The sequence below is a fragment of the Rissa tridactyla genome, chromosome 7 (assembly GCF_028500815.1).
Source record: "Rissa tridactyla isolate bRisTri1 chromosome 7, bRisTri1.patW.cur.20221130, whole genome shotgun sequence".
Classification (NCBI taxonomy): domain Eukaryota; kingdom Metazoa; phylum Chordata; class Aves; order Charadriiformes; family Laridae; genus Rissa; species Rissa tridactyla.
In genome coordinates this window covers 41,376,498-41,392,764 of record NC_071472.1, presented here as the reverse complement: position 1 = coordinate 41,392,764, position 16,267 = coordinate 41,376,498, and the positions used below count along the sequence as shown (strand labels likewise).

Sequence of the window (16,267 nt, the reverse complement as noted above, 5' to 3'; positions counted from 1 at the left end):
GAAATACACATACTTATGAACCAACAGAGTTATGACAGTCGAAGGGCTTAAAATGTCAGTAACCATTAAAAAAAAAAGAAGGAAGAAATTCTAAAGAACTGTTGTGATTGCACTATGTCAACAGCTTGTGTTTACAGATTTTCTATTCTGATTGCATTGAAGACGGAATGGGGACAGCCAGGTTTAAGTACTTTAACTGGTGCATTTTAAATTTTTTGCATGACCTTCTAACAGCAATTACATCAGATCAAGGAAAGGAAAAGCACACTTAACAGTCTTAGCAATGAGTTAATTCAACCATGAGTAAAGAAACTCATTGAGTTCAATTTTGGAATATAATTGGGTAATAAATAAGCAGCTGTTGTTTTTAGAGAATACAAGAAATGTACCGAGCAAGTAACAGTTTTATATCATGTTTTTAGAACCAGCTGTTATAGCAGCGTTCACTTAGGTTTATAAGCAAGCCACAATCAACATTGCTTCACTCCTTCAGGCAAAAGTGGTCTTTTTTCAGAGCACAACTTAACACTGGGTCTTGATCCGTAAGTAAGGGTGCAAGTGCTCTGCAAATATTCACCAATAACCTAAATAAAAAAGCAGTTATTTCTCTCTGATAATTAGATCCCTCCATGTATGATCTTGCTACCACATCAGGGAGGAGCAGATTTTAAACAAAGCCAAAACCAGCTCTTAATGCAAATCTTCTTACACAAAACATCCAATGTTTGTTTTTTTTCAGAGCTGGCTTCTGAGAGAGCACAGCAGGGACAGAGAAACAGTCTACAAGAGGACTGCATCCTAATTCTAACTGTTAACTAGTTCCCCTCCAACTAGGCAAGTAGTTGAGGCACCATCCCTGGAGGTATTTAAAAGCCGGGCAGACACAGTGCTTAGAGATATGGTTTAGTGATGGGTTTGTCAGAGTTAGGTCGATGGTTGCACTTGATGATCTGAAAGGTCCCTTCCAGCCTGGGCAATTCTATGATTCAATTAAATGTCCTTCATACCAACTTTAACAAGCAAGGTAAGTAAAAGAGGCAATAAAAACTAAGAGTTCTCATAATTTTTAAGACACTTGAAGAGAACTTTCTCTTGAAGTATTTGTGTACAAAGCACTGTTTGCAAAGCTGAACAGCAGTCTGGCAGTGCGATAGCAAAAAACCCTAATACATACATTACATTATTATGGATGCTATCCTTTTCAACTTTTTGAAATGCATCAGGCTGAAAGCTGCTACACCAAGTGCCTAAGTAATAAATCCAGAATAGTGGTCCTGAAATTAACACTAACTACTGTTAATTTTTCTTTCTACCTAGCCACCAGACACAAATTTACAATGCAAACTCATTGTGAATGCTACAAAGCTTCCCTTTGCTCTTCATTATGTACTATGACACCCTCAAAAAAACCCCACAAAACAATCAAAAACCAAATCCACACTGGATTGGATGTGCAGGACCTCACTGCCACCATTCAAAACCTCAAACACTTCAGCAGCCCCAAAACTAATTAAAAGCCACTCTCAAAGCCCTGTAGCCAAAGGCAGCATCCCAGGCGTTCTGCGGTCAAGACAGGCTGTGGGCCAGAGCAGCATGAGGAGCACTGACGGGCAATCTGGGAACAGCCACTCCCCTTCCCTCATGCACTGTAGTGAAAGCAGACAGCTGGCCAGAAAAGGCGTCTTAGCTTGGCAAATGATAACTTGCCAATCTGAATGTTCGTTACCTTATAATTACAATGTACCAATGTACTAATGCATAAAAGTCAGCCCCCAAGAGACAGCAACTGAAAAAATGCAGCTGTAGGTCTCCTTACAGCAGAGACTTGCAAGTCCAACAGCACTGGTTCCTTCCAAACTAAGAACTTTAAATTTAGAGAAAAATGCAGCAAACGTTTCTCCAGTATCTCTGCACTGCTTGCTTCTCAAGGTTGCAAGACCCTCATAGGGTCTCAGGAATAAGAATTCAAGAGGCAACGGAACATGACCATCTTTCAAGAGGCAGCAGAAAGTATCTGAATGAGAAACAGTATCACCCACTAAGACATGAGTCTGACCTACAGAGGGCAATAAAAATTATGTAGTATTAGAGGACAAAGCACTGGAAAGAACTGAACTGAAATATCACTTAATTTATAATACACAGGGTATGAAGCAAATTAAGGCTTGTACAAGCAAGTGGGTGGCTGATGAGCTTAATAATTTCTGTTGGAGACTAAGTGATTTATTTTTTTTTACTATTATTATTCATAAAGTCCTCCCCTGCCTGTCAATTTTTTGCTATTACAAATTGCTCTCAAGATTTTTGGAGAATAAACAAGTACCGCGAACAGCCAGAGAGTGTTTTTTAGAACCACACGAACAACAAATGAAAGTCTGTGAGATACAAAGAGACATAGAGGGCATCTATACTGTAAAACACTGGCATGGAGGGAGAATCCACACTATATATCCCCCAGCCAGAGTATAATGAAACGTTGAATGCTATATGCCCTAAACTAACATAAAATAAAAAGCCTTTCTCTACCTCCCTATCTGAAGTGGGATGAAATGAGCACTATGCTCTTTAGGGCAGAGGTTTATACTTTTAGTTGTAACAAGGTTTAAAAACTTCAGCAGAGCATAACCAGTACATAGAGCCAGGTATTTTGGGGGCCTGAACTGTGCCTTGCTGAGGAGCACGATACTAATTCATACAAAAAAAAGGCATCAGAATACAAAACCAGAAAGATACCATGAACACTGAAGAGGCTTGCTGCCAGTACTTCAGTACTCCACCATATTAACGCATCTGAAGTCTGCGTTTACAGAAGTTATTAGTTTAGTAGCTATTTGCTTCTATATAGCATTAAAATCATAGCTTAGTTTATACTGGGTAAGATTACAGAACCCTTCCAGGTTCTTCCAGAACTGAAAGCAGCTATGTTCTTAACTACAGTAGTTTAGAAGAGGAGTAGCATGTGCTCCAAGGGGCTCCTCAGCTATGTAAGCCTCCCACCGCTGCACGGAAAGCAAGACCTGAGCTAAGATGAGGGGCATCTTTCAGATAATTAGATCTCAGTCCAGTCTTCGTAGCAATTCACAACAATTTACGAGACCAACTGCCTCAACTTACATTAGAATTTGAAGGAAAAAAATTAAATTGAGTGTGCTATACTCATAATAGGCAGGCAGTAGCAAAGATCTAGATGGTAGCTGAAATGTCTGCATTAATAATAAACCATCTTAATAGTCAAGGAAATGCTTGCTATCCTCCTCGCTCAACTACAAATCCAAAAAGAAACCAAAAAAGCTCATGTGGCTACTATTCTTCTTAGTCTTGTCTTTTCTACAGGCATTTTTTACAATGGAAGTAACTCCATGAATGTGGAAACTAATGAAGCTTGACTATCAAAGGCTAGGGTAACTCCGTGGCTTTGTACCCGGGGTATGTTACCAGTGAAAGAAGAAGGTTAGGCCTTTAACACATTGGGGAAAAAAACACAAAAGAAACAGATATAAGAAATGTCCCAATTGCAACAAATGCTTTACCTGTAAGTTGTACAATATTTAATACCTGGTCATCTATGTGACAGAAAACTTTGGGGTTCTCTAATGTCAAATAAACTGCAATCTCTGATTGTTCTCAAATTCTGCTCATGACTAAGCCAAGTGCAACATCCCCTTCTCAAGTGAATATTCTGTTGTCAAAGAAGGTAGAGCTCACTGTTTCCCTTTTTCATCATCTTATTTGTTTTCAAGGGTCTTTTAGAAATCTGATTTATTTGAGAATTATCTAACATCAAATGTAGCTGAAATTGGAAAATAGGAAAATCACCAAGTATGTGATAGCACGGGCCTCATTTACTTAGGAAACCAGAGGTGCTCGGTTTTCTGATGGAGTTAGAGAAATAATTTAATAATTATGCATTTATTCAAAACACCAGGGAAGTAGTGTAGTACCATACAGATAAAGATATTATTCCAGCAGGTATTATAACTTTAGCAGCCTCCTGTAAAAATGAGACATGCTAAAAAAAGAGGCTGGATTTCATAATGCCAGTATTATCAAAATGTTTCCAGATGACTATATATACCTTCTTATAGTGAGTAGAAAAAGAACACTTGTGTGAAAAAAATATTAGTGGATAAAATAAAATCAGACACAAAGTAGATTTCTAGGACAAAGTCACAGAATGGTTTAGGCTGGAAGGGACCTTAAAGCCCACCCAGTGCCACCCCCTGCCCTGGGCAGGGACACCTCCCATCAGACCAAGCTGCTCCAAGCCCCGTCCAACCTGGCCTTGAACCCCTCCAGGGATGGGGCAGCCACAGCTTCTCTGGGCAACCTGGGCCAGGGGCTCACCACCCTCACAGCAAAGAATTTCTTCCTAATATCTAATCTAAATCTCCCCTCTTTCAGTTCGAAGCCATTACCCCTCGTCCTATCACTACATGCCCTTCTAAAAAGTCCCCCTCCAGCTTTCTTGTAGGCCCCCCTTCAGGTACTGGAAGGCCACTGTAAGGCCTTCCCGGAGCCTTCTCTTCTCCAGGCTGAACAACCCCAACTCTCTCAGCCTGTCTTCAATAGGAGTGATGCTCCAGCCCTCTCATCATCTTCATGGACTTGCTCCAACAGCTCCATGTCCTTCTTATGTTGGGGGCCCCAGAGCTGGACACAGTACTCCATGTGGGGGTCTCACCAGAGCAGAGTTGAGGGGCAGAATCACCTCCCTCAACCTGCTGGCCACGCTTCTTTTGATGCAGCCAAGGACGCGGTTGGCTTTATTCAAATGATAAATGATATTGAATGGTATTCAAATGATAAAATTGCTGCTCTGTCACCAAGACAACTGATAAAATGTTTATGGTGCAAGTATTTTTGATTTACTGTTACTGAATTTTGAAATGCATCAGAACAACAAAAAGCCCATAATCAGTCTGAGCTTGGTGGTGGGAATATTTTACCTTTTGTCACAGGAATCTGAATAGCACGTCCCGACTCTAAATTTTGTAATGTGGCTTGCAAACCTGTGACCTAATTTTAAAAAGGAGAGAACAAGAGCTAATATGAAAACATTGCTTTTGAACTGTCTGTTCACGACACACAGCATTTATGTCTGCCTATTTAAGTAATAAATTCCATCTATAATATTTTACTTTTCTGATTATTTCCTCTAAATTATAAACATTACTCCTAATTTGAGATATTGGAACGGCCCAGTGAAACAATGCAATAAAATACAAGCCATCCAGAATATCTCAAAATATTTTTACAGGTCTCTTAAAACAATGCAGACATACAGAATACTACGGATCTTACTGCACCATCAACTTTTAACCACTGCTATCACTGCACTGATCTTTAACTTAATGGCACAATACGACATACAGCTTTGTCAGAAGCAAATGGCACAAAATACCGTGTTATGTGTTACAAAAAAAGCCATCATTCCAGAATGCTTACAGTTCATAACCAGATAGGTCTTACATATGTTCCTGAAATTTCATGACATGGCAACTGTTCTATGCTTTGTACTCCTGATTCAGCATAACTGCATATGGACATTATGGACATTAACCTTTCTTTTTCTTTAGGACATTTTTTTTTTACTTATTGAAATTTCAAACATATAATCCTCAGGTTTTTAAAAGTAAGCTCTCAGTTGACCTGAGAAAAATGGGAGGCAGAGGAATGGAGGAAACAAGAGATGAGGACTATTAGAAGAGAGTGCAACCATGGTAGATTCCGTTCATGTTACACACATATAATTGATGCTACTGCTGAAATGCAATGCGTTTTGGGAGCCCATTTCTGTCTTTTTTTTTTTCCTCCTCTGTTTTGAACAAACAACCTATTGGTAAAACACATGCGAAATAATTTTCTGTTCTTCATCCATTCTATCTGTGCTTACAGTAGCTCCTGATAAAAGGGCAGAATATGATGTATACCAACCTATACATGAGATAAGATTCTAGAAGTAAAATACTACTCTATTATTCCACTCACAATACAGAAAAACTGTGTCTGATATCTTAATGTCTCTTTTACTAAACTAGTAGGTCATTCCTGGATATATTTAGGAAAAAATAAAATAGTAAATAGTAATAAAGAAAGTTAAAATAAGAGATTTCTAAAGACATAGCTGGAAGCATATGAATCTGTGGAAATAACGCGTCTTTCCTCAAGTTGTTGAGACTGAAAGTATAACAGGGTCTGCACACTGCTGACTCGTGTGGGGCAGCATGGAGCAAGTACAGACTGAGAACTACTACTTTGTGGCACTAAGGTTCATATACTTTCAATATTAACATTTCACCAAATGTAATGTAGCTTCAAACTGCTACATAAGTAAGTTGCTTTAACGGAAACATCCTATGTATTTACCAAAGTAAACACCAAAAGCATTCCTTACGGCGTTGCAAGTGGTGTTCACCATAGTTTTACCTGCCCAACTGCTCTGTCTCTCTCCAAACTAGTTAACATTTTCTGTCTCAGTGTAGTCTGGTATTTTTCAGTCAACTGCTTCAGCACTGGTTCATACGATGCATAATGTGCCTTCAGCCTGTGAACAAGAAGATGACAGATGATTCCTCAAATATGACTTGAATCAGAGATTTATGTCTGTGTAAATTTTTTCCTCGACAAATAAAAGAACAGAAGTGCCAAAAGGTCAACATAGAGGGGGCAGCAAAGGTATTTAGTATGTAACCACACAACTGGAACACCACAAGAAAAAAACAAAAAGAAGTAGTCAGATCAATGAGGTTTCCTAGTTTGTTTAGTCTTTTAAAACAATCCACCCAGTTTTGACCTGTTCTCAATCCTTCATATACATATTGCACACTAATTTTTCTTAATTTCTGTTTTCTTGCAGATGGATGATATTTCATTGGAAGAAAGAGAATTACAACTATTATCCACCTACCAACTAAGATCCTAATCTAGATAAAACAGTCGTAATATGATTACTACTTCTTTCTTCACTGCACATTACATTTAGAATACCTAACCACTTTGATTCTTCAACTAAAAGTTAGATATATAATCTCTCAAGAGAAACACAGGATACTAACTTTAAAAATACTGCATTTTTCAAAAAAGCTGACACAGAGAGGGTAAGTCAGTGAATAGCGCTCTCTTGCACTAGTATGTATGTATTTCAAGGTTAAAGATATAAAACATGTAGTTGCTATTACATGCATTTACACGCTTAAACAAGCCAAATTTCTGTGACTTGTTTGTAGCTGCAGATATAAGCCACTCCTCAATGTTATTTTGAAACAAGTACTGGCACAAACATGTGCAAAGGAAAGATTCTAATTTCAACTCTATCGCCTGGCCCAATAATCTTCAGATGGACAATATAAAAGTTCTGCTCATGGAGGGAAAGAACCACAACAGTTAATAGAAAACTTACAGAATTCCAGAACGACAAAATTATGGAATTAAATATTATAAAATAAACCATTACAACTCAGTACCAATGGACTAGTTTGGGCTTATTTGCAACCAAAGTAACATAGCAAATTTCATATAGGAAGTTCAAGGTGTAAAAGAACGGAAAATACCAGCTACAGGAATCATGAATGCAAAGGTTCCGAACTCAGTGTGACACCAGTTACCCTTAACATGGATAAAGGATCTAAACCCAGAAATCACTACATGCTTATGGAAAAAGATCTGGGTAAAAGAAAATCTCATTTGTATTTTTAAGTATCAGAAATACTATGTGTTATTAATGCCACATTGCTCCATAGAAAATATATATAAAAAAATCATTAGAAATTGTTTAAGAGACATGGCAGAATGGTCAGATGGAACTTCCATTTACCAGGACACTAACTAAATGCAGCTAGCTTTACTTTAGCACTTCAAATTCCACAATGTTATCCCATTACCAGGCAACAATTGAAGACGTTACCTTTAACATTAAATGTACAGTAATTAAAATAATTTTTTACCTTTTAATGTCACAAAGCAGCCTGTTTTTCTCCTGAACCACTCGCTTGTGATGCATTCGATGGAAGTCACGTTCTTTCTGCATTTTTAGGAAAGCCTCTTTTGCTTTGCTATATGTTAACAGAAAATGTAAGAGAGAAGTATTAGTCTCCTCCTATTAATTGCTCATCAGGTTACGCTGAATACACAAAGACTTCATATAATGGTACATTATATTAATTATGGCCCAACATAATGGTACATGCTAGAAGGACACACACAGAAGGGTAACTTGCAAATAGATGTATTTAGAGAGATTCTGGAAAAAATTGTGCTAGCGAAGTTCTAGGCTCTATTCAGTCATGTTTGCAGCCTGTCCCCAAGTGTCCCCTGTATGTGACAGCAGGAAGGAAAAGGAATCCATTTCAAAATTAATTGCAAACATACCTATAACCTCTCTAAGCACATTCTATACACAGCCATGGGACACCCTGACATATTCTGCTCCATAAACATAAAAGAAAATACTCTGTATATATTCCGTACGTTTTCTCCTTGCCTTTACTAATATGGATTTGTCAGGAAAGATTAGTAGACGAATCGTTTAATTGAAAAGGAGGCTTGAAATTACCTTGCACAGAAATTAGATATTTACTCTTTGCAAATAAAGCTCATTTCCTCTCCAACAGGAGTTGAACAGGCAGGAAAACCACTATGACAGTGCGGAGTATGCCAAAATCACAGGTCCAGGAAGAAGACACACGACTGCCAGTGCATTACATTTAATTGTACAAATAATTTATATTTACTATATATGCATTCGCTATATTTATTACCTATACAAACTACATATTTATATGTGTACATTTATATGTGAATTGTTGCTTGTAGCAGGAATGGTTAGGAAGACCTGAAGAAGAGCACAAGTGAATTAATGGTACTATGAATCAATCAAAGCTGAGAAAAAGCTGGCAGGGAAATGGAAACAGAGAGGGCTGCCCCTACGGTAACACTGTGAGAAACTCAAAGGAGCTGTGGGCATGCACATAGTTTTGTGTATGCACATGCACCAGAAGTTGCGAAACAGAGTAATTTAGGATATTGGTACTGGGATATAAAGTACAGATTATGATTCTGCTCAAGCTCCTATGAACAGGGAGATTGGAAACGTGAATGAATCAGTGGTCTCAGGATAGTTCTGTGAAACAACTCCATCATGACACCACTCACAAGATCTGACTTGCCATAAGATCTTGATTATAAAACCCGCCCCTTCAGAGCCAAGCAGAAGGCTTCTTCAAAAAGAGTAAAAGATGTTGCTACAGTCACAGCAAAGCCAATATCCATTTCTTTTAGTTAAGATATACTGCTGGTGTCTCCATTTAAACTCTCCTCAAGCAAGCAGTTTGATAAAAATAGCAGAAGGCGCCAAGGTCCAACCAAAACCAAGTAGGGATTTTCAAAAGTGAGTTACATGCCCCATTCTCACTGAATTTTGGTGGGACTTTATTCCCCAACACGCCGCAAGTTGTAGTCCTAAAATTTTAGCTGAAGACAAGACAGTTTTAGAAAACATATACTCTCATGCTTTTACTCTATCTAGTTTATATAGTATTTAGTAGCAAGGATAATAGATGTATCGTGTAATTAAACAGATGCATTTAAATGTGGCACACAGTACAAAAAGTGTGCAGTTTATTTTTTTTCATAGTGTAAGTGGAGAAATAAGTGCAAGAATGGTTAGATTTTGGCAGAGGAACAGGAGATCAGCTGAGGATTTTTTTGCTGGTGATAGCACTAACAGTAATAATAAGTATTGTTTCCAGGATTGTTTTATATTTTGACTATTACTGTGGCTGTAAACTGGGTGTATATTTGTGAGCATTCTTCCAAAAATCAGGACAGAAAAATATCTGCAAATATTTAAACCTCCTAACTCGTGTTTGTGAGCAGAGTTACAAACCTCAGACAACAGCTGTACACAGCTTTCATTCCATTTACCTAATAAATTCCTAAATGTTTAAAGAACTTACAAATATCACAGCTAGCAGTTTCTGTAATTAACACAATCTTAAACCTGGTATCCCGTTATGTTGTCTACCTACATCTTCAAATACAAAGGCCATACGGCAATACAAAGAGTCTGGCTATAGAAAAACACCAAAATATATGGGATTCAAGCTATTTTAAATCACCAGATAGGCACAGTTTAATATTGCTATGAAATTACAACCTATTATTCAACTCACAAGCAAATTTTAATAGAATATTAAATGCTTGAATGATACAAATCATCACTGAAGACAATGAATTAAACTTAACTAATCTCCTGTAAGAGTTAACAATTTTCAGAGATGTTGTTTTCAAATTTTTCTTGCCTATTGGTAAGAAAATCTATGCTTTTATTCAAGAAATATTGCAGCAGATAACAACATCCCTGACCAATCAATCAGGGCTCAACTATAGCCTTCAAGATAAAAGACAGAGAAAGGGAGCACACACTTAAGATCTATTTTAACTACTGGTACATGGCAAACCAACATAAAATTAGTTTTGATTTCTATCACAACACAACGTCTGTTTTTAGAAATAATCTGAATAAAGATTAGTAGCGTATCTAAACTTTACAGTGATAACTATCACTAGCTTTAGAGTAAATAATTTATTTCTTTAACATAGGCATTCAGGGATGCTGTCACATCTCAAGATGTCTTCAGACACTGACGACCTACTAAAAATACATACTCATTATATACAGCAAGTCTTTAAATAATGAAACATCACAGTGAAATGCAACCAACATCCTGCAATCTCCTCTATTTGCCCACCCGCTTGCCATGCAATCATGTAAACACTGTATTAAAATACCCAAAATACAATTACAGTTAGCTTCTAGACACTGAATCTCTTCCACCAATTGCTAAACAACATTAAAGCAGGAAGTAATTGGTTTACAGTCATTTATCCTGGGCCCCCATACTGCCTAAGTCCCAAGTAGCATCTCTCTTCTCCAAGATGGTTGTCGAGAGTACCAACTCAGAAATACCAAACGTAATTAAAAGCTTTCTTCAAATACACTTCACAGCACTGTAGCTCACAATTAAAGGAGACTTGCTTTGCTCAGAAATCCTTAGTTTCCAAGTAGTCAAATCAGCATTTCTTCAGGGCTCACAGGCATTCTGTCTTCACTGTAAGCTGGTGAATTCTCTCTCACAATACTTGAAAACTCAAATTGTTCTCCAGGTAGTTTGGGCTCCTGCTGGAATATTCGCTTTATCATAGCGAGGGTACTGACTACAGTTACTGAGTGTCTGAACAAGGAAAAATGCCATTAACAGTCACTACAGTAAATGGAGTTCCTATAGGGTACTATGACCAGGGTTTATCCAAAAGACACAAGGGAACACTAACTCATGGTACGTACAGCAGAAATGCTCAATTTCACCTATCATTCCAGAAACAATACTGTTTTGATTCATAAATTATTAAAACTAAAATAAATGAAATTAACATCACAGAAGTGCCGAACTTTTAACATCAGTTAGTACCAATGAAAACTTTCACAGTTATTTGAAATAAAAAGTCTGAAAAATGAAGTAGCGAACATTAGCAAAAACCACATCTTATATCTACATAGACTCCCTGTTCTAATATTAGCAGAAAGACTAAGAAAATAAAGCTCTCCCTACAAGTAGAGAAAGAAGGACTGATTTTAATAGTGTTTTAACAAGGTACATGCAGAATAAGTGCAGTATTTAACAGTAAATACCAATGAATAGAATTTACTTCTAATTTGTGTCATATAGAATTGCCCTATGTCTCACCCAAACAGGTGACCTGACTCGCTTGTTTACCATCAGAGAATTGCTATTTTAGTTTTCATCAAACACTAGAATGTGAAAATGCAGGCCATGGCTTCAGTTCATGGATCTATTAATTTTTTTAGCACAGTTCACTTCAGTGAGTGTTGGTAGTTTTATTTAACAGATAATCTGCAGGCACCTAGCATATTGGTGCCTGGAAAATGTCTTTTCCCTCTCCTGCTTTCCTCCTGTTGCACAATATTATGTTGTCTTGCAGCCTTTTAACTAGACATCTGCTGTAAAAAAAATTTTCTGGCACCCCACGGAGTATACAGACATTCCTATGGGAAAAACCCAACTCATGACCACGGTGAAATGGTTTTGAGCTACATGTTCTTAAACAACCATGTAGCAATGCAACAAACCCAGGAAAACTTTTACCAAGTCACAATCCACTCCTCTTGTTATAGAATGTTCTGATGTATACAGGGGGGAAGAAAGAAAGAAAGAAGATGGGTGAAAAAAAAGAAAGGAAAGCCTGTTAAAATTACTACTGACATTAATAAATTTCAGAAGGGCCAGATTTTGTCTTTCCTTCTTTTATTATGCATTACCACTTCTTACTCTCCTACTCAAATGAGACACACAATCCCTAACCATCCATTGTCCAAAGAAACTGCAGTTTAAAATAAAGAAATGTTCTTTATATGGCCCATCTCCCAGTGCAACAGTATATTTAGACCACACAATGTTTGATTTGATCATTAAGCTGTTTACTTAACTATTAGACTATGGGCAATTAATTTATTAATTTAAAATGTGATACATCATTATCATTGGAAAATAACTTGATTATCGTTATTATCAGCAGCGATTATTTACAATCGGAGTAGCTTTTTTTCATATAAAGGAACAATCTAAATGAAAATTAGTAGCTTGAGCAATCTTGAAGAAAATCAAAGAGATGGAGTTAACATTTTACTACAGCTTCATATTTTAAAACTGTGCACTGGCAGAACTCAAGTGAGTGGATTTTTAAGTCTCAGGGTAAATTCACAATGAACACATGCATGTGCCATTCTTCAGAAAAGGCTATGTTACATGTAGTTCATTATTGCACCTCTCCATTCTAACAGCTAAATATTTTAACTCCCTTGTGACTGAAGTACAAGTGACTTGTAAGATCAGCTACTACCCACAAGTATAATCAATGATGGTAATTTACACTGAAATACCACTTACCACTAGGGCCAGAGTGATAGATTTTTTGCAATTAAAAAATGAAGAATAAATGTATACTGATTTTGTTCCTATGCTGATGTTTTGTGGTAGCTGTAATTTATAGTACTGTATTTTAATACAAAATGCACATAACCATTTATTTTCTAGTTCTACATATTATACTCTCATGATTCTTTGTAGTAATTTGTTTTGATTACTGGATATTGAAAATTATTTTCTATAGCCCAGTAAATACAAATAAAGGAAATTAAGATTTAGGTTTCTAATAGAGCTCAGAGAAAATTGAACTTTAATTACAAATGTCACCTAGCAGTAAAAATATGCACAGCCAGCATAACAAACAGGAACAACTTATTTCCATTAAGTACTTGGGTTTACTTTATTTGGCCATTTACTTTTATATCAAAGTTTCATTAAGACCAAATAACATACTTTGCAGCAAGTTTGTAGTTTTCCAAATCTTTCCTCAGACGCATATTCTCAGCCTCAAGTTGCTGGTTGCAGGTATACACAGTTGGAACCAATCCAGTATCTTTGGGTGTGAACACACCTCTCTGTATGAATTCATACCTAGTAGAAAAGAAATGGAGAGATATTTTATTACAGGTTTCCTTTTTCTCACTTCTCTGATCTCTCCCTTCTCATGCTAGCATTTACCTAAACTAAAATCACAAAGATATTTATCATCTCATCGACAATTAGCAACAAGTACTATCCCATCACGCTGTGTTCTGTTTTACTGCTTTTCATTCTAAAATGTATTATTTTTCATAAGTCAAAAGATAGGTCCTGTATAACACAGTACTTCAATTTAAACAATTGTTCTTTTCCTTTCTTTCTTCCAAATACCTTAAATAAAAGACAGAAAAAAATATTCTTGTGCAAATAGCATTTGTATATACTCACAGTCTTTTTTATCTCATATGCTGAAATATATGCAAGAATTTTTTTTTGTTTTTGAGGACTCAAATAAGATGACAAAACTCTGGATAACCATGAATAATTCTATGAGCTATCTTCAACATGGAATACAGAGCTCACCTAGAGAGATGTCTTTATTCCTTCCTGTTTACCTACATTGCCCTCTCCTTATTTAATTACGTTAACCAATATTTACTTATTTTACCAGCCCCCAAGAAAACATGATTCCATGATGTAGAAGCCTGAAGGCTGCTTTAGTTAAATAAACATACAGACTAACTTGCACTTTGAGAAGTAAAAGGAATCTGGAGCAGCACATAATGCTGTGTAGCAACCCAGGAATCTCAACAGCCCCGGCAATAAAGTTTGCTCAGTTTGCCTCATATCTTTTAGGACTTCCATCCTTTGGTAGGTTGTCAATGAAAGCTAAAAACACTCTAACAGGCAGTAAAAAGGACGTAGGTATTGACAGTATTCATTTTCAGCTTAATTTAAAAGTGTTTAAAGACAGAGCAACTTAAAGTACCAAGTATCTTCTATCAAAAAAAAAAAGAGAGCAGTGATATCAGAAAGGATTCAAAAGCTAGATTTGATCAAAAAAGTGTGACCATCACCACATTAAAGAAATGCTTTTGCAGAATCATGCGTGCTCAAGGAATGATTATAAGCTATCAGTATTTGCCAAATTATTTCAAAAGACATCAGGATTCAAGTCTACATATACAAGCATAATATAGTTCTGTGCAAGCAGACATTGCAGAGGTGACTGCAGAATCCAGTACGTGTATGTACAAAACACCTATTTCTTTGTTTACTTCTGCCCTGGAAGACAGAAGAGCAAGACCTTCACTTGGTACAAACTTTAATAGACCTACTAAAGACAAAGACATTGTGCACTATTGTAGCCACGATATCAGTTCAGCATGGGTTCACTGGAGCTATAAATAATTTATATCAAATAAAGACTATAGGCCCACAGTCTTCTTCCCTGGTAATCTTGACTGCAGCTGGAAGATGTTCTGGATGAGAACTCATTAGAAGGAATAATATGAACAGATATTAATATGTTCATATTTTTGAGGACTCAGATGACAAAACTCTGGATAACCATGAATAATTCCATGAGCTACCTTCAACATGGAATACAGAGCTCACATATTAATATATGTTCATATTGAATGTTCAACATACTGAATCTGTGCAATTTTTTTTCCCCCAGTAATAAGGAAGTATGAAAAGAACTGCAGTAATTAGAGATAAAAATTACACTAAATGCTATTTCCTGCACTTGAACAAAAGCAGATTTGAAACTTGAAGACAGCAAGCACAGCATTCCTAGATCAATAGAACACATTGCAGAAACAAAAAGTGTTTGTAGAATAAGGGATTCTTGCTTGACAAGCAACTCTTCCTTAACATCCTCTCAAAAAAATCAAGGGCAATGTTAGAAACTCTTATGTCCAAATGACTTCCTACGGTCAGCTACTGTCTGCAGTCTGTGGATACCTCCTAGGAACGCTCATCCCTGTGAATTAAGCTGTCACTCACACTCACCACCAGTAGATGAAAGGTTTTTGAAAAGTTAAACAGTCATGTCCAAAGCAAAATTCATTCTACCATCACTCCATTTTCTTAAGCAAATTACAGTAGCAACAGGCTTTAATACTAAGCAAGAAACTTAAGTCTTTATTTTTTTCCTTTTTTTTTTTTCTTCAAATAAACACTGACTGATGAGCAGGTAGAATTCTTATTGGAATTATTGAAAATAAGGGCACTTCTCATTGCAAATGATCACAATTCTACGTACTCCTTTATTTGCCAGAAAACATTCTCCACTGAATGCCCTAACTGCATCTCATGAAACCCATCAAATTTCTGCAGGAAGACACATCAAACATGGACAACTGACGACATTAGCCCCCAGCAGAGCTAAGAACTCTGAAAGACAATTTTAATGAAATACAATTAATACAATAAATTCACTATGCCCTTGTCTAAGAACACTACTGAAAATGAAGGCTTTTGTGTATGTATTAGAAATGGAATAGAAAATTACAGCACAAAATTGCATTGTGAAATCTCATTATCTTTCATCAGCCCAGTCCTGTAAAACTTATAGAACTTCTACATACCTAACCAACTGCCAAATAGCTATTGTTCTCACTTCTTTCCATTACAGAAGAGAACTGTGATGCAAATTAGTTAGTTGCATGCACACACAAGCTAAACTTTTCAGAACAATTGAGATACCATTCTTGAATGGCTATTTAAAATTAACCAAGAATCTGGAAACCTAAGGAACAGATGGTCAACTATGATTTTATGATCAAAGCCCAGTGCAGACTGACTAAAAAGAATACATTATTACTATATACATCACA

General features: G+C 36.6%; 1 protein-coding gene across 1 annotated transcript in view; it reads right to left on the bottom strand.

Annotated features, from left to right (window-relative positions):
• Positions 1-16,267, bottom strand: part of SPAG16 (sperm associated antigen 16) — a 317,517-nt gene that overhangs the window by 288,580 nt on the left and 12,670 nt on the right. The window contains 4 exon segments of the mRNA XM_054209051.1: positions 4,947-5,016; positions 6,427-6,544; positions 7,944-8,051; positions 13,398-13,535. Coding sequence (XP_054065026.1) covers positions 4,947-5,016; positions 6,427-6,544; positions 7,944-8,051; positions 13,398-13,535 — 434 coding nt within the window.